The sequence below is a fragment of the Dermacentor variabilis genome, chromosome 1 (assembly GCF_050947875.1).
Source record: "Dermacentor variabilis isolate Ectoservices chromosome 1, ASM5094787v1, whole genome shotgun sequence".
In the NCBI taxonomy this organism is placed as follows: Eukaryota; Metazoa; Arthropoda; class Arachnida; order Ixodida; family Ixodidae; genus Dermacentor; species Dermacentor variabilis.
The window spans coordinates 256885302-256911392 of NC_134568.1; the positions used below are offsets into that span (position 1 = coordinate 256885302).

The 26091-nt window shown below is 41.9% G+C and overlaps 2 protein-coding genes across 9 annotated transcripts in view; one reads left to right on the top strand and one right to left on the bottom strand.

Moving 5' to 3' along the window:
- LOC142562296 (uncharacterized) overlaps positions 1–14346 on the bottom strand; it is a 33320-nt gene extending 18974 nt beyond the window's left edge. For 2 of the 7 annotated variants that reach the window (XR_012823896.1, XM_075673510.1), the window contains exons 1-3: positions 13833–14346; positions 11029–11057; positions 6017–6093 (exon numbers count right to left, since the gene is read on the bottom strand). Coding sequence is in view for 4 of the 7 variants with exons in the window: in XM_075673510.1 (XP_075529625.1) it covers positions 6017–6093; positions 11029–11057; positions 13833–13886 (160 nt within the window). In the remaining 3 variants the exon portion in view is untranslated. Of the gene's footprint in view, positions 1–5188; positions 5204–6016; positions 6094–6757; positions 7947–11028; positions 11058–11535; positions 12591–13398; positions 13677–13832 lie in introns of those variants that run through there. The other 5 variants (XM_075673509.1, XM_075673511.1, XM_075673512.1 and 2 more) reach the window with 5 other exon arrangements.
- LOC142562270 (uncharacterized) lies at positions 150–17714 on the top strand. Of its 2 annotated transcripts, XM_075673506.1 has the most exons (9): positions 150–879; positions 954–1122; positions 4548–4680; positions 5001–5120; positions 5212–5320; positions 5466–5525; positions 11403–11471; positions 14959–15054; positions 17283–17714. In XM_075673506.1, exons 1-9 carry the CDS (start codon positions 823–825, stop codon positions 17292–17294), a joined length of 825 nt encoding a protein of 274 aa, XP_075529621.1. In that variant the 5' UTR covers positions 150–822; the 3' UTR covers positions 17295–17714. The 2 variants fall into 2 exon arrangements, with proteins under 2 accessions (XP_075529621.1, XP_075529623.1); XM_075673508.1 differs by lacking the exon at positions 11403–11471.
- Positions 17715–26091: the final 8377 nt, after the last annotated feature.

A 26091-nucleotide genomic window follows, 5' to 3' on the forward strand; every position in this document is an offset into this window, starting at 1 on the left:
CCTCACGTGCATGCTCGTGCGAGCGAACGCTGTTGGCGCCCAGCGAAGCATGGACGGAACGCACTGAGTAATAACTTTTCTTGACCGAACTTCTTGCGTAGCTTCTGCAGCGTTGACTGCTATGTATGCAACGGAATATAGTAAAACCTGCTGTTATTCACCTTAGTCCTCCTTAATACACCTCAATCGACCTTAATACTCCTTCATGCACCTTAATCCAATCATTAATCAATCATTAATTAACTTCGCTAATAATTAATAATCCCTTACACACGGCTGGATATGCTTTGGTTCGCTTCTGGCCTTCCTGGGTCACGTGATATTTTTTGTACCTCACAACGCGACCTTGAAACATAGAGATCGAAGGCTTTCGCCTTAATACATCTCCCTTTTTATGCGACCTTGCCAACTCCACAAAGTGACGCCACGACAATTTTATTTACGAATGCGCATGCTAACGTAATGCTGGATACATAGACCTGAAGCTGCTTGAAGCTAAATAAAGTACAGCGCCTTTGAATCAAGCAAGTGTCATTGGATGTTTAAAAAAAAGCTTTGCTGCTCAAGTATTAAAATACTCCGTACGTAAAAATAATTACAGGCTTCTATTCTTTTTTTGTCCATAGACACAGCTATCATCATCGTCGGAACCGTTTATATATAGGTTCCGACAGCGAGTTTAACCGACATATAACCGACAGCGAGTTTTCTTCGTATAGTAGCAGGCGCCCTGCATTAGCACTAGCTGCTTACGCAAGAACGTAAATATATGATCGCTGTCGAGTAAGAGAAAAGTAATATCTGTTCCAGCTGTTCCAAACGATGGCCAGCAGTTCTGAAGAAGCTGAAGGTGCTTCACAGGAGGAGCAAGCGAAACAGGTTTGCTATTTACTTGTACTTGCAACGATAAACGTGCTACGTGTTGTAAGTTGACTCTCCGGTTCTACTTTCAGGTAAAAGCCTGGCTTCATAAGATGCTCCAAAAAGACCTAAATTTCAGTATGGACGAGAAAACGTTCATCGCTTTGCGCAAGCTGATGAGTCTACAAGAAGCTACAGAGGCGGAAGCACACGACCAAATCAAAGCTCTGGAAGCAAGGTCCAAGTTTTTCATCGAGAAAGGTAGCGCATTGTTTGAATGTTCTAGTTCACTAGTGCCAATAGTTGTAGAAGCCGTATTCTGGCTCAATTAATTTTTCGCGGACGCGTCTGGTCCGACGCTTCACTGACGGGCATCAGACAGCCTCCACTGAAAGTGAGATATGGCACGGTTCTGACTGGTGTGTTGTATAAGTTGCGGGCCGTCTTTTTCGTTGCGAAGATAGATTGTATTTTTCCCAAGTATTGCTCCAGGAGGGCACATGTAACCAGCAAACGGAGGCCCCAGGAGAGCACCTAAGATTTATTGTAATAAAGGAGGCGGCGCAGTATTTCCAGGGCAAGAAAGGGGTGGCGGGGGAATCAAAGGTGGAAGCAGGGCGGCCCGTGGTTGGGGCCGCGGAGGCCGAAGCGTGCCCGGGGGTGTTGGCATAAAAAATTTGCCGATCTTATACAACCTTGGCACGCGCCGCCATCGGCGAGCCCCAACCCGCGGACCAGTCCGGGTTCTAGCTTTGATGTCCCCGTTTCCGCTTTGGTGTCCTGGAGGCGCCGCCAATAATTCGGAATAATGACACGTTGTTACAACTAGTAAAAAACACGATTGAATAAGTATAATTACGTCCAGCCGCAAACAAGTGGCGCCAAGGTCAGCGCTACCGCGTCCCGAGACTTCTGCAACACCAGTCAGAAAGTTTGCCAGTGAGATCACTTCAGTGATTTGTATACACACACCTGGCCCTAACACCCCCCTTTCATAGAAGGCATATATATATATATATATATATATATATATATATATATATATATATATATATATATATATATATATATATATATATATATATATATATAAAGAGAAAACGAGCGAGACCCCCCCCCCCCTTTTCTCCTGCACTGAAGGTATTGCTAAATGCCAGATGAGTGGGAAAAGACATAAGGACAAAATTTTGCAGAATCAACTGTGCTTGATATCAATCTAATCTGAACAACAGCTAAGTAGATATTATATTTTGTGGTGTGTATATTTATAAGTGACACTGAATATTTCTGATGGCAAGGTATAAGATTGAAAGCAAACCAAAACCTAGTAGCATATATGCTGTGACATTACGTGACAAAAGCAGTCAGTGGCCAACTAGCTGTAAGAAGAAGTAAGAAGTATGGGTGGTAGCCTAAATTTGAAAAATGTGAAGTGTTAGCACACTTCACATTATCGACAAGGAAACTGTATATTTATCTGCTAACCCATGACCACATGCATTTACCGCAGGGTAAGGATGACCAATCCCTGCCCCTTTTTGTACTTTTGATGACTCACTTTAGCATATTTAAATGCTTTTTTGTTGCTATAATAGATCAGTTGATAGACAGTGCAACATGTCATTTTTCATGTGCCTTCACACTCTAAAATAGTTTACACCCCCTGGGGTGTATATCTGCCACACAACAATAATCGTCATCTGCCTTACTTGCATTTCCTTTCTTGAAAACGCCGAGCCCACTACTTTCCTGTTGGCAATGCTATGTCATGCTGATAACACGCATGTCGTTCGTTACTGGGAAGTGCCGGGCTCGCAGCATTAAAGAAAGGAAATGAGGACAAGACAGATGATGTTTATTGTTGTCTGGCAAGACACGGCTCAAAGGGTGTAAACTTTTCTTAGAGTGCAGCTGTGTTTGTGTCTTTAGCGCTGTTCCCACCTGAAAATTAATAAAGAACTAGCCAATGGCTTCACATGATTTAATCCCACATAGCCATTTCTATCGCAATATATATATTGGGATAGTGTATACAGCCTCTTACTCAAATGAAGAGGCTTGGTGAACACACAGTGCAGTCCACAATGTTGATAATCACACACACTGGCACTTCAAAGGAAAGACATACCGCTGACGGCAATGTACAGATAAGGAAGAAGTTCATCTCTCTCTCTCTCTCTCTCTCTCTCTCTCTCTCTCTCTCTATCTATATATATATATATATATACACACACACACAATCAGCCTACCTATTTTTATGTCCACTGCAGGACAAAGGGACAAAGGCCGTTCACTCCGATCTCCAAATTCCCCTGTCTTACGGTAGCCCATTCCAACTTGTGCCTGCAAATTTACAAATTTCATGATACCACCCAGTTTTCTGCCATCCTCGACTGCGCTTCCCTTCCCTTGGCATCCATTGTGTAAATCTAATGGTCCACCCATTATCTACCCTACACAATACATGGCCTGCCCAGCTCCATTTTTTTTCTCTTAATGTCAACTAGAATATCGGCTATTCCCATTTGCTCTCTGATCCACGCCATTCTCTTCCTGTCTCTTAACATTATGCCTAACATTTTTCACTTCATTGCTCTTTGCATAGTCCTTAACTTGTTCTCGAGCTTATTAGTTAACCTCCAAGTTTCTTGCCCCATATGTTAGCACCAGTAGAATGCAAAGATTGTACACTTTTTAATGATAGTAGTTAGCTCCCAGTCAGGATTTGCTAATGCCTACCATATGCGTTCCAACCTTTTTTTATTCTTTTGTAAATTTCCTTCTCATGATCAGGATGCTCTGTGATATATATATATATATATATATATATATATATATATATATATATATATATATATATATATATATATATATATATATATATAGAGAGAGAGAGAGAGAGAGAGAGAGAGAGAGAGATGAACTTCTTCCTTATTACATTGTCAGCTGTACAGATAACACCATGTCACCACGACATGATAGCCATGTCGTGGTGACAAAATAAGTAAGATTCTGATGCAATCAAGCAAAGCAATTCCTATTGGTGAGCCAAGAAAATAAGGTTTCTTACAGAACAAACTATTGATACAGTAGATCCTTACTTTAACAAAGTCATCAGGACAGGAACTGTACTTTGTTATAAGGAGTGTTTTGTTAAAAGTGAAAAGGCTTTAAAAACCCAAAGTAAGGTGGAACTTGCGTTCCAACAGCGCAGGGACGTAACACATTTTATTGAAATAAACCACAGTCAATAGTGCCGACGTCACAATGGTGAAATTTTTCCAACATGCGTGAGCAGCTGTGTCATCTGTCTGTTATCATCACGTGATATTGTTAGTCCCAAAGACCTGCCACCATGTGGTGGAAGATCACAGCTCTTTGCCCCTCCAATTTCATACGAAGAAACACAAAGGCTCATAAAGTCTCCTGCATCGAGCAACCTTGTGCCGATTTCTCATTTCGCATTAAGCATTGCCCAGTGCTGCTCCACTTCAAATGATACAGTCTAAAATTGCATGCACTCCGATTGGTAATAAAGCAACATTTTGAATAACACAAATTTCATTATAATGAGGGCCTACTATTTTATGGTAGAAAGAGCAAGCCTCAACTTGGATTTAATTGGATTGCGGAATTCTGCAAAAGTGCACTCTGATTTATTATAATGGATGATGCTTGCGCTACAGCTGAACGCTTAGAAGCTATTCTTCGAGCTGGAAACATCGCACCAGAACAACTGCCTGAAGAAACATGCAGAACCCTTAAGCAACTGGCACAAGCAGGGACACTTCTAGACTGTCCTCATTTGGAAACGGAAAGGTGAGAAAGTTACACTATTCCCTGTGGCAATGACACTGCAATGGATTATGGTAATTAGGGTTTTTTCCAGGTAAACCTTCAATAATGTACAATTGGCAGACTTAGACAGCCAGCCAACAAGGGGCAGTATTTTTATTGATCTGAACGCACTGCTCTAAGGAAGTTGCAGTCATTTAAAGCTTGATAAAAAAAAAAAAAGCAACGTGGATGTATAGCACACCTAATCAATAGTTACTATCACAAGTGAACACACAAACTGTTCAACTTCTACACTGGAGATGCCTTATCTGAATGCCAATCTCTCACTTTTTATACCACAGATTTCAAGAAAAGCTTCTAAGGCTTTGTCAAAAACATGATGAACTGCAGGTCCAGCAGTCTGACCTGCAAGCCAGTGTGAAAAATATTGAACGTCTCACCCACACTATGGAGCATCACCTGTAGTGCTAAAAACTTGCTTTAACTTAGGCAGTGGCTAGAACATCATTTCAATAAAGGTGTTACTTACTGTTGCTCATCCATGCTACAAAGGTCAGAGGTGGTCAACAAAAACAAAGACAAAGTAGCTGATGATGAATTGAAACTGAGTGATTGGAAAACACTCGAGAAAAGATACAGGTCAAAACTGACCACACTGAAGGTAAGGCACGCTTTATGTAATTGAAAATGATAGAGTCCTGATTATACGTGTTTTAAAGCTGCCTTTACCTGGACAAGTCACATGCGCACTGCGAAATCCTGCAATTGTACATGCTCAGTGACTTATTCATTGTTGACCCTTTCAGGAACATCAAGGCAGCAACAAGAAACTCACAGAGTTTTCCAACATCCTCGCCATCTCCAAGGTACACACTGTCTCCTGTTTCACTGTCAACTCTGTTGTTGGCTTCTTGGCAGTGGATGTTTTCATTTGACACAAGTACAACTGGCCTAGATTTCAAAAATTTCAAGAAAGCTCTTTGAAACATTCTTTGTAATACAAGCCATGCATTATTTAAAAGCGTTTTAAAGGCAGACACTAACCCAAGCTGAAGTGGTGGATTAATGGCTCGGAAGTGTCCGGATGATTCACTTTTACTGAGGACAGAACTTTTGTAAGCACGAAGGTGACGCAAACGTTGGATAATATTTGCACCAGCACTGTAGAAACATGGGTCGAGCCTCCTTTTTCTTGATGATGTTTCTAATTGATGCATAGTGATCTGCCACTGACAATTAGAGTTATTGTATATGCTCCCCAAAGGGAGCATCTAACAGTACTTATATTAATTATATATTTGAGATTTGGTTTATTTCACCACATCAGTACACTTGTACCACAACAGAATGTACGTACCATTTATGGTGGCAGGGTAAAAGCTGCATACTTGCAGCTTGACTAGCCCCACCAGCCCCTTGGCACAAAGCAGCAAACTGCGGTACATAAAAGTGAGTCAGTCGCATGCAAAATTTGGAATCATAATTTTAAAATATAACATATAAATACTCAAGATGTCATAATTATATCAGAAAGAAGCATTTAAAGGCACCATATTTAAAATTGAATTTTTAGACATTGCACGTAAATTGTAATCTGTTAGATTGAATTTATTTAGTACATTAGGTAGGCAATACTGTAGTAGCTGTGATCCATAGTTTGTATGCGGCCATGGAGTGTGCCAGTGAACAGTGTCTTGTTGAATGCACAGAGGAATTTAGAGTTAAGTTTGCTAATGTACGTGTGTGGCGGCTGTTATCGATCAGTTCTGATTTAAATGTCGTTAAGAGATATTATTCGTAGAAAGTCTCAATTTTTAAAATCTTAATCTTGCAAATGGTTCGGACTTATGCACATTTTATGGTATACCTGCAATGCAATGTATGGTGTTCTTTTGCAATATTATTAAGTTATGTAATGATTTCTTGGTCCCCGTACCCCAAATTAGATGACAGTAATGCAGATGTGCAATACATAGGGCATTATGTTTAATAAGTTTTTGCTGTTCTGGTAATATGCGATGAGATTTTTTTAGGATTCCTACTACTTTACAAAGTTTATTTCTTATGTAATTGGCGTGGTGCTCTCAGGACATGTATTCATGAAATACAACTCCCAATGTTTTTGCAAAGGAAGATAATTCTATTTTAACATTATTTAGGTATAAAGAATTGAGCATAGGGCATGTTGTAGATTTGGCTCGGAAAAGAACAGCTTTTGTCTTGGAACAGTTTATTTGTAAAGAGTTTTTTACCGTCCAAGTGTACAGTCTACTTAGTGTGTCATTTGCCAATGCTATGATATTATCAACATTAATTCCAGAAAAGAAGAAACTGGTGTCATCTGCATAAATAACATATTCTATTGAACTGTACTCTTACGATGTCGTTTATAAAAGTGATAAACAAAAGTGGGCCAAGTATACTACCCTGCGGTATGCCATGTCTAATTTTTGCTAGTGCGGACAGTTCTTTATTAATCGATACACACTGGTGCAAATTGGTCAAGTAACTCTGAATTAAATTTAACACGACACGCGAATGCCATAGCATTTTAATTTTTGCAGTAATGTTACATGGTTTATAGTATCGAAAGCCTTTGAGAAATCTATGAAAACACCTAACGTTAATCTTTTCACTTCTATATTTTTTAATAATAATTCCTTTTGATGAAGCAATGCACATTGGGTTGAGAGGCCAGGCCTGAAACCGAACTGCGATGGTGTTATAATCAGATGTTCATCAAAAAATCTCGGCAGTCTAATAAAGATAATTTTTTCTAGTCTCTTTGAGAACACTGGCAATATTGAAATTGGCCTTTAATTACCCAGATTGTTTTTCTCTCATCCCTTATATATTACAGTTACTTTGGCAGTGTTCATACATTGAGGAAAAGTACCCTTACTTAAAGCAAGATTGAATATGTGTGTTGTATGTTAATTACCTTATGTTCACTTGTTGGTGTGGCAAATAGGGAATTCTGTGTGGAAAGGGTCAGATAGTTTAGAGCTTCGGCATCATATGTACTATTTTCTAGAGTAGTAAAATGCTCATTGAATTTGTTAGCCACTTCAATTCCGTTGTACACTTTATTACATATCGTAAGCTCATCAATGTTGTTCTCCGGTCGCCTTGCAGATGTTATAGCATTTAGTTTGTTCCACATCTTTTTCTCGTTTACCGCGCCATCAAACAAAAAGTAAAATAATAGCAGTGTTTATATTGTCTCCGGAGTTTAGTCAGATTATTTCGGTATACTTTGAAAGCCTTGAAAGCAGCTGGATCATATCCTGTAAGGAAAACATCATAAAGAGGTTTTTTCAGAGTATTATATGGAAAGTGCTTTTTATATACCGAGCATAAAATCTTTATTAAATAGTTGTACGCTACATCAGGGGAAAAAGACGACAACATGTCCTCCCAAATTAATGAGTTAATTTCATCTCGGAAAGACAAGAGTGAATAAGAATTTATTTGTTGAAATTTTATTTGCGGAAAAGCATTGTTCTTTTTTTCAGTTGTCTAGCCAAAGCAAGGTATATGGGTTGGTGGTCACTTACTGACGTGTCAAGAACACCGGAATTTATCTCTTCAGTCAGTGTTTGTTAGGAAGAAATCTATTTGAGTTGCGCTTGTAACTGTATACAGCAACTATACTCATAATAACAGACAGTGCTTTTGAATGAGAAAAAAAAAACAGTTTAGATATGGTGATTGTATTTTACTGCAGAAAACCTCACTGGTGCACTTGTTAGCATGATTTGCAGGAGTGTCATGCCCTCACTATTTAGTCCTCTAAGGTTACCAGGGTGGTAGCACACAACATAACATGACCTCCAAGATTGCTGGCTCAATGCAGCATTTCTGTGCTATACCACGTGGATGACACACTACCACTTGTTTCCTTGGGTGATTTGCTGTCTTTAACACAGTTTTTGTTTGTATGTTTGTGCATGCATGTGTGTGTGTGTGTGTGTGATTTACCCATTTAAACCTTGATTTAGCGAAGCAGGTGGGGCCTCATAAGTACTTCACTGAATCAAGAACTTTGTTGCCCCCATGGCAAAACTTATACTACTATGAATAACATAGTTTCTCTAACAAAGTTTCTTGTCCTTGAACATGAACTGTCACTTTTCAAGCTTCATTTTTTCCTCGGGCTGCCAAAGACTGAAACAACCTACCCTTCAATGTCGTTGCCATCACATATCACTCAGAATTTCTGGCAACTGTTCAAACTTGTATTTCACCATAACACCTGTCTTTCCTTGTGTATACATGTTAACCACCCCTTATGTTATACTCTGAAAGGGGTCTTTACGGTAATAAAATGAAAATGAAATGAAAAGGAAAGAAAATTATGCAGATCCCACGCACTGTGGAAATCGATGTAAGCGAAGCTTTCCGTGCTGGATGCTTCGTTTGATGATAATTAGCGGTGATGTTGACAGCTAAACCTTAATTTCTTCAATGTTTAGGCTAACACGAGAGTGGTGAGTTGATGTTAAACGTTCGATTGCGTGCACCACTGCTCTTTGTCTGCGTGGTACACAGAACACACAGGGAGAGGTGTTTGCTTGAGGCATTGTTGTGCGCCATATTTTATCGGCACATCGGATTGGTGGCACATCGCATTGTGGTAGAAGTATTAAAGTTGAATTGGATTATGGGGCTGTAGGTGCCAAAACCACACTTGGATTATGAGGCACGCCATAGTGGTGGACTCTGGATTAATTTTGACACCGTGATGTTCTTTAACGTGTCCCATATCTAAGTGCACATGCGTTTTCTATTTCGTCCCGTCGAAATGTGGCTGCCGCAATTGGGATCAAATCCACGACCTCTAGCAATGCCATAGCCACAAAGCTAATGCACGGGCACAGAAGTGTTGATTTGACGGTTGACTGCTTCTGTAGTGTTTCCTGGACCCTGCGGTGCACTTTAATTAATGCAGCTCTGCTTCTGCAAGCCCTGCGTAAGTTGCCCACTTGACATATTTGCATTGCATTTATTTTTTCAGAAATAGCAGCAACATACTGTACCGTACCTTGAACTTAAGCTTATCCTGTGTCCCCCTAACCGCTGTTGTATAGTAGTGGGGTCTCCTTGCCTTCTCAAGTCACCTCCCCCCCTCACTTGTATCGGAACTGCCTCTTCTCCTCCGTTTCCTTCTTCTCCTCTCTACAGTTCTGTGTGGGTCCCCTCCGGTCTCTCATGTTAGTAGAAAGGGAAGCACAGCAGTTTCTGCAATGCTTCTTAGGGGAGTCATGGATAATTACAGCTGTCAAGTGGCTAATGTGGTGTCGGCCAGGGAGCTCCAGAGGGGATTGTGCACATTCGATGCGGTGGGGTGAAAACGAGTTTCTCCTGTTGCGTTTACTCTCTGACTCGCGCCTGTTATCTATATATGTGCTCTGAACCCTCCCCCCCCCTCCCCCCGAGGTGGTGTGTGAGACAGCAGCAGCAGTGGGAAAGCCGAAGGAAGAGGCAAAGAAAGCTTCGCTTTAAGAAATGGGAGGGGGGGTATAATTTTTGCCTGTAAGTGCACTTATCGAGGACAGTGGGTATGTTGAGAGTGTCTTGCGTTCCTTCATAGGTGTAGCAAACTATTTTAACAGGTCAATGGGCATCTCTCAGTTGAACTGATACCCGGCACACGCATATTTCACCCATATATCTCTGTGGCGCCTCACTAAATCAGGCAAGACATTGAGTCCACTATGTTGTTACAAGATTTTCAACCCATTGGGCTCCATGAATGCATGCCAGAGGATTGAAATTATTTCGTTAAATTAAAAATTTCGTAAAATTAGGTATAATTAAAGGGGCACTGAAGTGAAAATTACTTGTGCTGTATTAGTACCCAAACACAGTGCCAAGGAAGCCACTCTTACAGTGAGAAAAAGCTTGGTAAGCCAGAAAAGACGCAACAAAGCACAGGTGGTGATGCCGTATTGAAGTTCCCTCACCAGAGCACTGTGACATTACAGATTTTAGCGAGGTCTAATAGAGCCTAGTTAATCCTCTATTGGTTATGATAGACTGCATTGTATTCTAAAAGAGCCAGAGACTGCATTTAGCAAGCTTCAAGAACATTTACTAAGCCACAATGGCTAAAAAAAGAAAGCAATAGCATTTTCGACGACATATTGATGTCACTAGAGTTCCAATGCAAAACATTTAAAAATTCTAATTTGCCCTTCATTTACTGTTCAAATAATCAACTTATTACTGCAAAATGTGACTGAGGTGTGACTGTATTGGTTACAGAACACACTCTTCAGAGAATTTCAGGGCTAGCTAGGCTTAACACTTCCTTTAACTTTCCCTGTAAAAGAACATGAGTAATGAACTATAATGTAATCAGCTTACCTAACCAGGAGGAAAACCCTACCAAGGCCCTGTAAAAAGTGAAATAAATGTTTTCAATTACATTTTAATGTACTTGTGACTGACATGAAGCTGATGAATGCAAGCTTTATCCTATGTGGAAGACAACCTGCATGTACGAGCATGAAGCCAAGGAAGAGTCAAGGACGAGGCAGCAAGCTCTAGCTACAGTACCATTCAGGCACCTGCTTTTTTGTTGCCCTTTAATTCTTACTGCATTACTGTTGAGAAGAATTGGCGCTAAAGAAATTATGCACACACAGGAAGAGCAGTGCGTGCATCTTTTTTTGTTAGTACGTATTTCCCTCAGCAGTTATGCCAGACCAATTAGCGTAACAGTTATTTTTTTTCTGCAGGAACTCGAGGTTGTTGAACTGAAGATAAAGGATGCAGATAACGAGCTTCCCTCACTTGAATTACCAGCGGTTAGTCCAAAGTCTTTCATTATGTTATTGTTTTACTGATTTGAGATGGGGTCAGTTAACTTACCCTCATCCAACAATCCAGCTATGACAGCTTCCTGATTAGCTCATTTGGTAGAGTGACACCCTGGGAAAGGTGGTCCTGCACTGTGCTTGCTCTATTCTAATGTGTACTTATTTTCTTTTGGAAAAATTCAGTACAATATAACATACATATTGGAATCAATTCCAAAACCAAAACAACATCTTCCCTTCCTTTAGCGAGAACAAATTGCTATTTCTCCCTGTGCAAATCAGATGCACATTACAATCAAGGGTAGATTAGAATAGAGTAAATACAGTAATTTATTAAGTCGCACTTTCGTATTGAGGAACTCACATGGGCGTTTGTTGCTTTGCATTACCTTTGGATAAATGCCACATTTAGGTTTTGTGAAATTTGATCTACATTCTTCCTCATCTACATGCACTACAATTATACTCTGAAAATCATGGGTGCTTATTTATGCCATACATTCGTGTGTTACTGTTAAACTGTAATACGTAGAGAGTAACATTCTGTAAACATAAGTGGAACCTAGCTGCACTAAGAATTTCTAAGCAAAAATGTAATGTTCGAACGTTAGATCAGAGGCAGGAGTGAAAACTTAAAATGTTGCCACCTGAAGCTCAATGGTATGGGTACAACAGCACATCAAAATGACTTAAAATCGTATGCTAAATTATCAGTTCAATATCATTTCCTTTTCATTTACTCCTCTATGTATTCATGCAAACCATAGTTTGACTTGCTGCTTCTGTTCCAGAAAATGAGGCCACAGCAGATCTGCAATATGTATCGTATCCGTCACAGATTAGGATGCAAGACTACTTTGCAGTTTTCAATCATTTGTTTGATCTGTTCTTGACCCAAAGCTAAACCGAAACTGATCACTTAAGTAACACTGGTCCGAAGTCTGTGGCCTCCATGCAACGAGCAGGCCTGAGATTTTTACAGCTTTCTCAAAAAACTTATTGTTCACTGTACTATTGTTGCAGCTGTGTAGTGACGATGTTAGCACACAGATTTACGTAAGTCAAACTGACCTATAGCTGTAGAACATAGATGCGAATTCTAGGATGGCGTTATGTGTGTGTGTGTATATATATATATATATATATATATATATATATATATATATATATATATATATATATATATATATATATATATATATATATATATACAGCCAAACCTCGATATATCAAATAGCGTGGCGATCGCGAAGTAGTTCGATATAGCTAGAATTCGATATATAAAATCACGTAAAAACGCGTCAAAAACTTCTGCAAGTCTATCAATGAACGGCGATCGGGGATCGTTGTTCGGAGCGCGCGTTCGGCTGCGCCGCGCGCCAATGGCCCAGGCCGCGCCGACTTCATCAGGCAAGAGTGCGTGGTCGATTGCGCCGCACGCAATTAGCGTAGGCCGCGCCTATTTCGTCAGCCGCGCTAAATCGGCGCGGTCTAGGCCAATCGCGCGCTCCGAACAACGATCCCCGATCGTGCCCCAATCGTTTCGCAGTAAATTCTGACTTGAAGCTTCACACAAAATATTTACTTAGCTGAAAGTACTGCAGCAGTGTAGCCTGCATTAGCATCAATTTGTCTTTTTTTAAAGTGCGATAATTATGCGAGTAAATATGGTGCTGGTTATAACATACCACTAGCAATACAGTCAGATACAGTTGAACGCGGATATACGGAACCACATACAGAACGAACAGCTGTAAAATCGCCTTGAAAATCTTTGTATATACAGTCGAACCTCGATATATTAAACAGCGCGGTGATCGCAAAATAGTTCAATATAGCCAGAATTCTATATATAAAATCACGTAAAAAATGTCTAAACCATCTGAAAGCGATGGGCTGGTGCCCCCTATTGTACCGCGATAGTGGCATAGACGGGCCAAAACATCTACAGCCCCAGTTGAAGTCGGGAGCGGGGCAACATCAGCGCTTGCGGGATCAACCATGGCAGCGACTTCGTTTGGCCGCTACCTCTGCTGCGATCTCCACGTCCGTCAATCGAAGCATTTTGAAACACTGTCAATAACAAAATATTAAGTGGCGTCTGCCAAGGCGTTCATGAGTGAGCCCAGTGATCGCGCACTGTCGCGCGTCATTGTGTATGCAAACCTCTCGTGAGGCGTGCGTGAGGCGCACCAGGCGCACAGCGCGGCACCTAGGAGGAGTCAGTGCGGCAAATGCAATGCGTCGTTGATGTTGTCGAACTTAAAACCCCTACCCCCTACATCCACGCGCCACCGCCGCTTTCTTAAGTAGCGACAACCTTTGTTGTGCTCCGCCTTTTTCCCTCACACCAAATCCGGTTCCGGCGTTTCCGCTTCCTCCAGGAAGCAACTCAGGAAGCATGGTTCTCCAGCAGTCAACGCGGGAATTTCCGCGTTGACTGCTGTTGGACGATGGTGAGACGCCCGCGCGTGCTTAGCAGAGCTGTGGCAGTCACCATAAGAAGAATGCAAAGGGGACAAGCTGTGTATTCCGCTGAAGTAGTAGTTCGCGGTCGCTGTTTTCCAAATGCACGAAAAACGGCAGTAATCTCCAAGCACCGCTACTAGATAGCGGTGCTTGGAGGAGTAACGTTGTCTCCGAGCGCCTAGGCACTACATTCCACTGTACGTTGTCGCTCGTGCCACAACCCCTCGCAGGTTAACGCGAAGCAGCGAACACGAGCAGATCGCTGGTTACAGTAGGCGGTGGTTCTTGGATGGAATCGCATTCACAGTTTCAACCGCAGCTCGTGCAATTAAAGCCTTTCCAGCGACGCGAAAGTAAACAACGCTAAAGAACAAAGCGTCACTTCATTCGGAACAGGAAGCTGCAGCTACGTAAGTTCCGCTTGCCGCCGAAAGCTAAGGGGGTGAGTGGGAGAGGAGCGTAGAGGAGGAGGGCAACCTGGTCGGCGGAAACGTGTATGGAGGGAGGGTCGAACTAGCCAAGCCGCCTCGTGTGTACGCCGCTACGTTCAAATGGTACCCTCGGCGCGATCGATGTGTGCAGTGCGCAGGGAACGCCCATCGCGGACCGCTATCTTCGACCGTGTTGCGGGAAAGCTCACCGCCTGTCAACAGAGCGCACGTGGTCTAGGTTGACGGAGTGAGGTATATGTCCATTTTACGTCTGACCTCGTTCGAAATAAAACATTTTAAATGCATGCGATTTTCCAGGTGATATAAAGAGTGTTCGATATATATAAAGGGACATTTTCCCTTATGAATTACTTATCTCCACCTTGCAGTTGTCCGCAGAAGTATTACGCCAGTGTTCGATATACGCAATAATTCGATATACCGAGGTTTGAATGTATATATATATATATATATATATATATATATATATGAAATGTGCTCATAAAGTCATTGGCTTTGAAAGAAAGCAGTGGTGGTCATCTTGCTGAACTGACGTTTACATTTACTTTGTGCAGGATGAGGAGGCAATTAAGAATGCCCTTGATTCTTTGAAAAAGGAACATGATGAATTGGAGAAGGCTTTCACAAAGAAGTTAGAAAAAGTTAGAGCCGTAAGTAAAAATGTGGTTCTCCCATGTTATTCCTTCCTGTATCGCTGGCCGGAAAAAAAAACACTGTTGTCACGTAACCTTTTTCTTTATAGGAACTATTTGGCATTGTCTGGTGCCTTTGCTTACAAACCAATTGTTACATATAAAATTATTCATGAATAAAGGCCAAGAAAATGACTGCTATTGTACTGTTTACTGCTATACTTCACATATGCGTAGGACCGCAGGACATATATGAAGAGCTTGTAAAATCTGACTGTATGATGTAGATATTGTGAGCATTTTTGTAAGTGTACTAAACTGTAAAAGTTTTGGTAACCTTTTACTGTTCCCTCTCCTCCTCACTTTTTTATTTCTTATTTTCAGAACAACAATAGCGTTTGCAATGCTACAATGATATCTATTTCCAAAACTGATAAAATGCAGACATGCGTGAACAAAGATGAGACTGGAAATGAGTACACACATGGAAAGCATGGAAGCAAAATATAATTTCACACTTGCGTAAAACCATCGTAGTAAAACTACGCTTGCAAAAATCAATGCCACTGCACTGTAGTGTTGAAGCATAACCATGATCCCATAACAGTAAATCTGTGAAATGCTAAATACACAACACATAGGATGAGGATAGTGACCGTGCAGTGAGTGACATGTTTTGGGCAATAGGCCACTAATCTGTGGCTGAGGCAAGGGCATTTGAGAAAAATGTCCTAGGATGATGAGCATTGAAGGATGAGCATGCCACTCCAGTTTCTTGAGTTTGACAACTGCAGAGTTGTGCTACCAACTCCTGGCAGAGTGACAACCCTTTTCAAAGAGTTTGCAGAACAGGTAGTGAAGCAAAAGTGCACTCGTACATGGCTTGAAGCCCTTCCAGTCATTTCTGCATGTCAGGAAAGTTGAGGCACTTCTTTGAAACCCAACAGTAATACCAACAAACCGTTTGCTAAGAGACGTTATGCTAGTGTATACTGCTTATCTGCTGGCTATACAATAACTATATACAATTATTGTCCAGACCTGTACCAACGAAACCAAAGGAAGCTAGTGGAAGTTGGTAACAGTGACAGTCATCACCATGTCAAAAGTTCAAACAAATGTGCATCTGTAATTGGCTAAATTGCTTATAAATAAGCATTATGTACCACTGAAGCAGTTTCTGCAAAGCTGCAGGGCCAATAATCGTATAATTTCCTTATCAGTAGCAGCCTGCAAACCGCACCTATACAAACAAGGTATGCAACTGGTGGTTAGCCTTTGTGATGGAAGTCTTGGAGCGCCATGGGTGCTGCCTAATCTTGGAGGTCATGCGTTACTTCCGGAAACTGGTAATGGTGGCAGTTTTTTTTTCCTTCAGTTTCACCATCAAAAATAGTTTTACTAGCTTCTTGTGACGCTTCTGCTCATATTTCAGAAAGAGACTCCTCTATATTAAGACTATCTTAAACTAGGCTTTTCCTTGCATTTAAATTTCCTTGCATTTGGCTTTTAAACGTCAGCCTGTTTTGAGTGTAGTCATGGGCTGGTGCGATTCTTTCTCATGCACTTGACATTTGGTGTATCAACATATCAACAAAATACACGAAGTCAATACACGAGGTATATATATGCATGGCAAATAGTATGTACAGTATATTTGATTTAGCAGAGATATGAGCCTCTATAGGTGCATACTGCAATCAATGTGTGAAGCAAACATATTTGAAAAATAAAATGTGCCTTATGCTTTCCTTGTAATTTTCCGTACCTAAAGTGCAATAACTCCAATAGCTTTGGAAAGTAGGCAGTACATATAGTATTGGTATTGTGACAACAGTATTGCCTGAGACCATGAGTGCATCCTGAGTGGGGAGCAAACATGTTAGCTCAATAAATGGGGCAGACATGTTTAACTGGCTTGACTGTTATACCAGGATACAGAGTGGTTTACAAGCAGAACCTCGCTCAATGAGTTGTTGAAAAAAAAAAGAAAAAGAATATTTCACAAGAAAACAAAGATATGATCCATAAGTATCCGTGAGGTATTGCTGTACACACAGGGATTGAGTTTGCATTGTTTCATTGTAATTTCTGAGCCTTTATAATGCATCCATCCCTGCTATGTGATGTCAATAATTCATTTGTCGCTTCTTTTATGATTTGTGCAGCCCCTGGTTGCGTCTTGCATGATCACTAGCTGGACAGAGTGATGGAGTCACTGATTGTGCTCCTTTATGTTCCTGCAGATGTCAAACTGATAGTCGCCAGCACCATCAAAAAGCTCATCCTCGGGGAACACATCGGTATACATGACTACTCCACTTTGACATAGAGGAAAGAAAAGACTGATGAGAAGATGGGAGCCTTGCCAAGAGCCTTGCATGAAATATCTTGCAGTACAAGCAGACAAAGAAATAGAAGCAGCTTAATTATAGAACGGTTACCGTGATGCTGCTTCCTAAGAAACCATGGTGTAGGAACTTTTTAACGAAGAATAACATACACGCAAAAAAAGGCTAATGCTTTGGTAACAAGGTTTAAAGATAACGACAGGCTTTAAATGTGTATCTCAAGCTTGTTTTGTTTTTTTTTCTGTTGGGAGCAATAGAAGTGACTTTCTAACTACTATTAGGTACTAATCGGATTTCCCAAGAATAATAAATCTTTTAACAATTTTCTTTTTTTTTTTGCACGAAACATGTGTCTGAGAATAATTTCAAATCTGATGCTGATTGCTGTGTGCAATGTGATGTTCAAGTGCCTATCTGAGCCATTGTGACACTGTCAATATTCCCATGTGTAACATAATCACATTTTGGTGTATGCACTGCTTGCACATTATGCTAAGGAAGGAGACACAGCTTGATTTTGTTTTCGTCTTTCTAATCCTTTAAGACTAAAAGTAGTTCCATTTTCTTTTTACTGCAGAACTCTTTAAAAAAAATGTAGACAATATTCAAAATTTTTTGTACAAAATCTTAACCTTTTTTGCATGGGTGCAGCTTAACAGCATTGTGTGAGAAAATGAAAACCTCAAGAAAATCATAAGTACCATTGCCAAGCTAAGCTTGTCCATGGCCACGGAATTGGTTAAACAAACAAACAAACAAAAAGCTTTCACAGGGATGTGGCTGTAATTCTATTTGCAGAATTTGTGCTTAGAAATTTCCCAGCTACTGTTTAATTTCAGCAAGCCTAAAGTTGAAAAAAGATGTTATGTAAGGCAGAGTCCTGATATAGCAGGGTCCTGATAAAGCAGTGTGATATGAAGAAGTCACTCATAATTGAGCACTTTCTTACCATTTTTCCACTGCAGAAAGAGTCAGAAGAGAAAGCAGCAACATCAGCAGAATAGTATAAGCATCTGCCTTTTACAGGATCACAGCAATCATTTTCGTCTCCCGCACCTAACAACGAACGTCCCGTCCTACAGGGCTGTAACTTTCTTCCTATGGACCCTATTATATTTTATGCAACAGGAATTTAAAAATTAATCGAAAATTTGAAAATTACTTCTTCCTGCGGTGTCGATGAAATCACCACCAAATTCTTAATTAGCACAGTTGAATATTTGTCTATCATATTGCAATATCTATTCTCACAATCATATAACTCTGGCATGCTTCCGCTAGATTGGAAAACAGGAAAAATCATTCCCATACACAAATCAGGTGACATTCATAATCCTTTTAATTATAGACCAATTTCTCTTACCTCAGTACCTTGTAAAATTATGGAACATGTAATTGACACGCATCTCATTAACTTCGATCCTTGACGACAATAATTTCTTTACTCCTCACCAGCATGGGTTTAGAAAAAACTTCTCTTGCGAAACACAGCTTCTAACCTTTACAAGCGATTTGCACTCTAACCTTGACGCAGGCTTCACGATGGACTGCATATTTTTGGATTTCGCTAAGGCATTTGACAAGGTGTGTCATGCTCTGCTCTTACACAAACTAAGCATTTTAAACATGGACCCTACACTACTTAATTGGATCTGTAGCTTTGTTACATCGCGCATTCAGTTTGTTTCTGCTAATGAATCTAATTCCTCTTTAGCCCCTGTCGGTTCAGGCATCCGTCAAGGATCTGTCGTGAGCCCACTTTTGTTTCTTATATACATTAATGACTTACCTGCTAATATTTCATCAAAGATATGTTTATTTGCAGACGATTGTGTAATATACCGCACATTTTCCAATGACTGTGATGTAACAGCTCTGCAAACTGACTTAAATAATGTAACTGATTGGTGCAGCACATGGAAAATGCAGCTTAACATTAAGAAGTGCAAAACTATGAGGGTTTCTCGTACTAGCTCTAGTTCTCCTAATTACTCTCACTTATATATTACTCGAATGTGTGACCTCGTATCGTTATTAGGAGTGACCATAACTAACAATTTATCTCGAATATCGCATACAGATATTATAGTATCCAAAGCTAACCGCACTTTAGGGTACCTGCGCCGAAATTTTTCTCATGCACCATCATCATTAAAACAATTACTGTATACCACTTACGTTTGCTCGCAACTTGAGTATGCTTCATCAGTATGGGATCCCTGGCATTCAATACTAATACACACGCTGGAAGCTATACAAAACCGCTTAGCCCGTTTCATGTTAAATAACTTCAATAGGACAGCAAGCGTAACACACATGAAATGTTTATTAAACCTGCCTCTCTCATCCGACCGCCGTAAACACTCACGCATTTCTCTTTTTCGCAAAATCTATTATCATAACACCTTTTTACACTCTTTGGATCAGGCCAGCACCTTTCATTTCTTCTCGCCGCGATCATAATCAGAAAGTTAGCTTATCGCATTTCAATACTATTATGGGCACGAATTCATTCTCACCAATGACTAGCAAAGACTGGAACAACTTATCCCCTTCATTAACAGGTATAATTAATCCACTTATGTTTAGAAACGCACTTGAAAACGAACTTTTGTAATATACTTACCATTTGTCTTGCCTATGTGTATGTACCTTTCTCCATTGCAGCGTTTTCATCAGCATCATGATCAAAAAGTTAACAATGCATTTTGTAAATCTACTGTACATATGTTTTTCGAACCTCTTTACCATTGTGTACATCACATTTGTATTTGTATCTTTTGTATCTCTGTTTGTAATCATCGGATGTCAACTGAAAATTTGGAATTATTATTGCTGTTAATTATTTTGTTTGAGTTACTTTTAACGATGTTTTATCATCATCAGCCTGGTTACGCCCACTGCAGGGCAAAGGCCTCTCCCATACTTCTCCAACAACCCCGGTCATGTACTAATTGTGGCCATGCCGTCCCTGCAAACTTCTTAATCTCATCCGCCCACCTAACTTTCTGCTGCCCCCTGCTACGCTTCCCTTCCCTTGGGATCCAGTCCGTAACCCTTAATGACCATCGGTTATCTTCCCTCCTCATTACATGTCCTGCCCATGCCCATTTATTTTTCTTGATTTCAACTAAGATGTCATTAACTCACGTTTGTTCCCTCACCCAATCTGCTCTTTTCTTATCCCTTAACGTTACCCCTATCATTCTTCTTTCCATAGTTCGTTGTGTCGTCCTCAATTTGAGTAGAACCCTTTTAGTAAGCCTCCAGGTTTCTGCCCCGTAGGTGAGTACTGGTAAGACACAGCTATTATATACTTTTCTCTTGAGGGATAATGGCAACCTGCTGTTCATGATTTGGGAATGCCTGCCAAACACACCCCAGCCCATTCTTATTCTTCTGATTATTTCCGTCTCATGATCTGGATCCGCCGTCACTACCTGCCCTAAGTAGATGTATTCCCTTACGACTTCCAGTGCCTCGCTGCCTATTGTAAATTGCTGTTCTCTCCCGAGACTGTTAAGCATTACTTTAGTTTTCTGCAGATTAATTTTTAGACCCACTCTTCTGCTTTGCCTCTCCAGGTCAGTGAGCATGCATTGCAATTGGTCCCCTGAGTTACTAAGCAAGGCAATAGCGAATCGCAAGTTACTAAGGTATTCTCCATTAACTTTTATTCCCAATTCTTCCCAATCCAGGTCTCTGAATACCTCCTGTAAACACGCTGTGAATAGCATTGGAGATATCGTATCTCCCTGCCTGACGCCTTTCTTTATTGGGATTTTGTTGCTTGCTTTATGGAGGACTACGGTGGCTGTGGAGCCGCTATAGATATCTTCCAGTATTTTTACATATGGCTCATCTACACCCTGATTCCGTAATGCCTCCATGACTGCTGAGGTTTCGACTGAATCAAACGCTTTCTCGTAATCAATGAAAGCTATATATAAGGGTTGGTTATATTCTGCACATTTCTCTATCACTTGATTGATAGTGTGAATATGGTCTATTGTTGAGTAGCCTTTACGGAATCCTGCCTGGTCCGATGTTTACTTTGTATTATCTTAGCCCCTCTCCTCTATAATGTACTATGTACCTTGAGGGTAAAATAAATGAAATGAGATTATTACTGATTAGCAAAGTTAAATATTGATTGGTTAGTGATTGGATTAAGATGAATGAAGGCGTATTAAGGAGCATTTAGGTGTATTAAGAAGAATTAAGGTGGATTAAAGTCGATGAAAGTGGATTAGGGTCACGGAGGAAGACATTTAGGAGGTGAACCTCCCGTCAGCGAGAGCGAGCGCGGGCGACCAGATAAGGTTACAATCACCGCTACTAGATACTTTTCACGTTGTAAAACTCCGCCTGAGAGCGGCGTGCGAACGTGACCCTCTGCCGTCTCTTCTCGTGAGGTGGCGCTGCCACCACGGTTGGCCCGGTTGGCTACGGAAGCTTCCCAAGGCAGCCAGCGACCGCCGACTCAATGCCAGTTTTTTTTTTTTTTTGCTGCTCTTCGTGGCGCTAAATATTCAAAGAATAGCCTTTTTACATTGTGCACTCTGTAAGACGCAGCTAATAGAGGAGAGTGAAGCCTTTCGGTTGTGGCATGTTGTTTTATGTACACATGAAAAAAAGAATACGACCGGTACAACGCCGGATTGATGAATCTAAGCATGCTGCATCGATATTCACAAAAGATGCGCTTTTTTAGTTGCTACAGCTACCTTGTGACTGCTTTTTAGTTGAGAGTTTGTATCCCTGGAGTAAAAATGCATCTGCATAACAATGAAAAAATTCAGTACTTCGCACGTGAACGTGAACATATGCTCTGGACAACCAAGAAGAGGGAGGCAGTACCTCTCTAGATCATCTAAAACCTTCCAAAATATCTCTCCGTAAAGGCCTGCTTCATCCAGGGAAGCTGACACACTCTTGTTAGCAGTCTTCATAAAGCCCAGCATCTTCGGCGTCGGGTGCTTTAAGGAACCTTGCTTGAGACTTCTGTACTCAATTAAGGAACTGTCGCAGCCAGCTGCTGGGATTTCAGAACTTATGTCCGCTATGCATAGATCACATGGTGCGCCCTTTCTGGCTTTATGAATGACCTATCCACACAGATAATAACCAACGTTGTCCTCTATGTTTCCTCGAGCATAAATGTGCTCATTGCGAGCACATTCTGGTGAGCTGTTTGGCTCCACGCAACTTTTCAACGTCGCCCCGATGGCATTGCGAAGACTATGTTTTGACTTGCAGGCTTTTCTGGGTTGCTTGAATGTGTCGTTGACGCCGACGAGCACAGGGTCTGGCACACCTTCCACACTCCCACGTATAGCGCCGTTTTAACAGGTGTATACAGGCTTAGAAGGCGGAATATCTGCGTGAAGTTGATTATAGTTGGATAGGACTCATCTCCACGAAGGAAAGCACTAGTCCAAAGTGTCGCTGAAGAAACACGAGTGAGTGAATTTCCTAGCAAACAGTGCAATGTGAATGCAGTCACAACACATGTGAACAGTGTGCCTTACCTCCAATGGATATTGATTTAACTTGGCTGTCAAAACATAGAGCGCACCTTGACGCGGTAGATTATCGACAATGTTTAAAGTCGACATCAGAGTTACTCGCAGCGACTCTGTCGTTTGTTATAATGCAAAAAGCTTCAGGTTCTTTTGAATTGCATTCTGTTCCGTCAAGTTTAGCAGTTCCAAAAAATCTTTGATGACCTGAAATGATTAGTGTAACAAGTTTATAGCCCTTAGGAAATGCGCACGAAGTTCAAAGGCGGTGGTCTGGTACACTATTTCGTCGTAAAATGCTCGGAAGGGTTTATTAACAGAAAAAAAACAGCAGTAAAAACAGACAAAGTGATAGGAAGGGCGCTGCATCCTCCCTAGCTATCACTTTGTCTGTTTCTCGTGGTTTTTATCGTTTCATTGCAGGAATGTTTGCTCACAAGGCGAGCAGCATTTTCCTGGATCACAAATAAGAAACACGAGCAAAACGTGCCACGCTGCTGCACGCATAGGCGACTGTGTCCGCTCACACAAACGTTGCTCGCACCACCCGCCTTCGGGCCGACAGCCCCGCGGGCGCGACAGAAAGGGGCCAGGTGCCGCGGCGGAGTTTGACAACTGAAAATAATCTAGTAACGTTGGTTACAATTGCATGCGCCGACGGGGCCGTATGCAGTGGCGGCGCCAGGCGGCGCGTAGAAGCCGCAGCGAAAAAAAAAAATGCAGCGCCCGGGCAGGCGGCTCCGGCGCGCTCTCCGGCCACTTCTGTGCAGGCGCGCGGCCGAACGGGAGCAACACGTTCGACCGGTTGCCCTGGCAACCGAAACGGCCTTAATTTCTTTCCAGGCCGCCAGGCGCCGCCAGCTTGATAATGGCTCCGCGGGCTAATTGTGACCTTTTCTGGTCGCCGCGAACAGCGGAGTTTCCACTCCTAAATGTTTCTTGCTCCGTGATTAGGGTAAATGAAGGTGGATTAAGGTGCATTGGGTATGAATATGGTGGATTAGGGTGGATTGAAGTGAATGAGAGTAGATTAAGGAGGACTAGGTGCATAAAGAAGGATTAGGGTCGATGAAGGTTGATTAAGGTGCATTAAAGGGACCCTGAAACGATTTTGACGATTTTATACAAACGTACTGAGTCGTTAGAGTAGGTCCTTCTGATCATTAATTGACACATCTAAGTGCTGCGCGTAAAGCGTGTAATTTATTATAAGGTTTTAAAATGCACATCGCTGCCGATCGCAGCACACTGCACGGCGGAATTTCAGGCCGCCCCTAACCATAGGACGGAAATCGCCCATGTGACGTCAGTGGGACGAGCTATGCGATTGGCTGACTAGGGCGCGTGATCGATAATTTTTCCAACTTTATGGTAAACAAATGATGTTTGCAATAGTTGGAATGTTAGTTAATTTGTTTTTATAAAAAGAAAGTAACATAAAGAGAATGCACAAGAACAATCTTTCAGTACACTTAAGCACTTCCGGCACACAGCAAGTGTCGTCTGCTGGTGTTACAACGTGCTCCGTCTTTGACGAGAGCTGCACAGTCAGTGTCGGTCTATCTTTTCGCGAGCGCTATGACTCGACTTTGTTGCGTTGTGGACTGCAAACGCAGCCGACTGGCAATATGCCAAGCTGCGACATCGTGTCCTTCTGCAAGCCAGTAGACAAGCGGACTGGCTCCAGCGCATTGGACAGCCGCTATCCGATGGGCGCCAGGATTTGCGCAATTGCGGCCGTCACTTTACGCCGGAAGATTACTTACGCAATAGCGTTTCGCGAGTCCGGTATTAGGGTAAACGAAAGCGCAAGGGGACAGGGCCTGGCCGTGTCCCCTTGCGTGTCGTTTCAGGGGATGAACAGAAGCGCAAATGTGAATGGTCTGCACGGTGCAGCCACCATGGTGGCATAGAGCTCAACCACACACAGTAGCAGTAACAAAATGTATTCTTCTTTGCTGCTGGTGTAAATTTTTCGCAGGAGTGTAATCGTTAACGCGATGTTTTTGTAAATGTTTAAAATGTTTTACACTTGGTTAGAGCAATATTAGCTCTTTCTTCGGCAGGTTAAGCTCTGCGCCAACGGGTGGCTGGACCGTGGAGACCGATATCAGGCAGCTCACGTACGTCTACGCTAAAGTTCCTTCATCAGCTTGAGTTTCTACCTTCACCGTTCCGTCGAAACGTTCTACTAGTGTGTCATTACCGGAATACCAGACACGTTCGGCGCTACGACTGAATGCTCGCACCGCACGCTGCTTCGATAGCTCTCACTTGGGGTTGTCGGCCAAGCCGCTAGCGGAGACGTTTCGAGCGGGCGGGGGCGGGCTCCAAAACAACTGGAAGTGAACGATGTGACGTCGAATCGTGACGCAGAACCAGTGAAGGCGGACCTAAGCCTCGATCGCTCGGTGAACGAGTTGAGGAGGAAAAGCATGGCTAGGGAGGAGGGTAACTTGTAATCGCTTGTAGCTCCATTATTACGTAACGCTTCACTTAAATTGTGGTGCGAATGTTCTACTTAAGCTGTACCCTACGCGTCTACAAAATTTGTCTGAACCATTTCAGGGGCCCCTTAAGGATCCTAGGATTGTGGTGGACTAGGGTGAATTACAGTCGATGAAGGTGGACTAAGGTGAATTAAGGAGGATTGGGGTGGATTAAGGCCGATTAAGGTGCACGATGGATTAGTATGGATTAAGGTTTATTACAGTAGGCAGTTTTTTCGGTACATGGGCTGCCACAGAAGCTGTATAGTGACAATGGGCCCCCCTTCAGTAGCTCAGATATCAAAAAAAATTTTAAGACAACTAGACATTGTGCATGTCACGTCAAGTCCATATCACCCGCGTTCTAATGGCATGACGGAAAGAGCTCTTCAGGAGGCCAAGAGAGCACCTGCGGGAGGCAGCACCTCAACCGGAGCCAGGATCAACCTTGCCGGGGCCTTCAGAAGACTACCTCCAGCCTGGACAACAGCAGTTACGCAGGAGCACAAGATTGCGTCGGGAATCCTGTCGGTACCCGTTGCCAGATGAAACTTCTAGACCTTCTAGGCCATATCACGCTGTCATCCTGATAGCGCCCCGACTGCTAACACGTGACGTCTACGTCACCCATTTTCAAGTGTACTTATATCGCTCCCTCCCATGAATAAAGCGATTTCGTTACTGGATCGACGG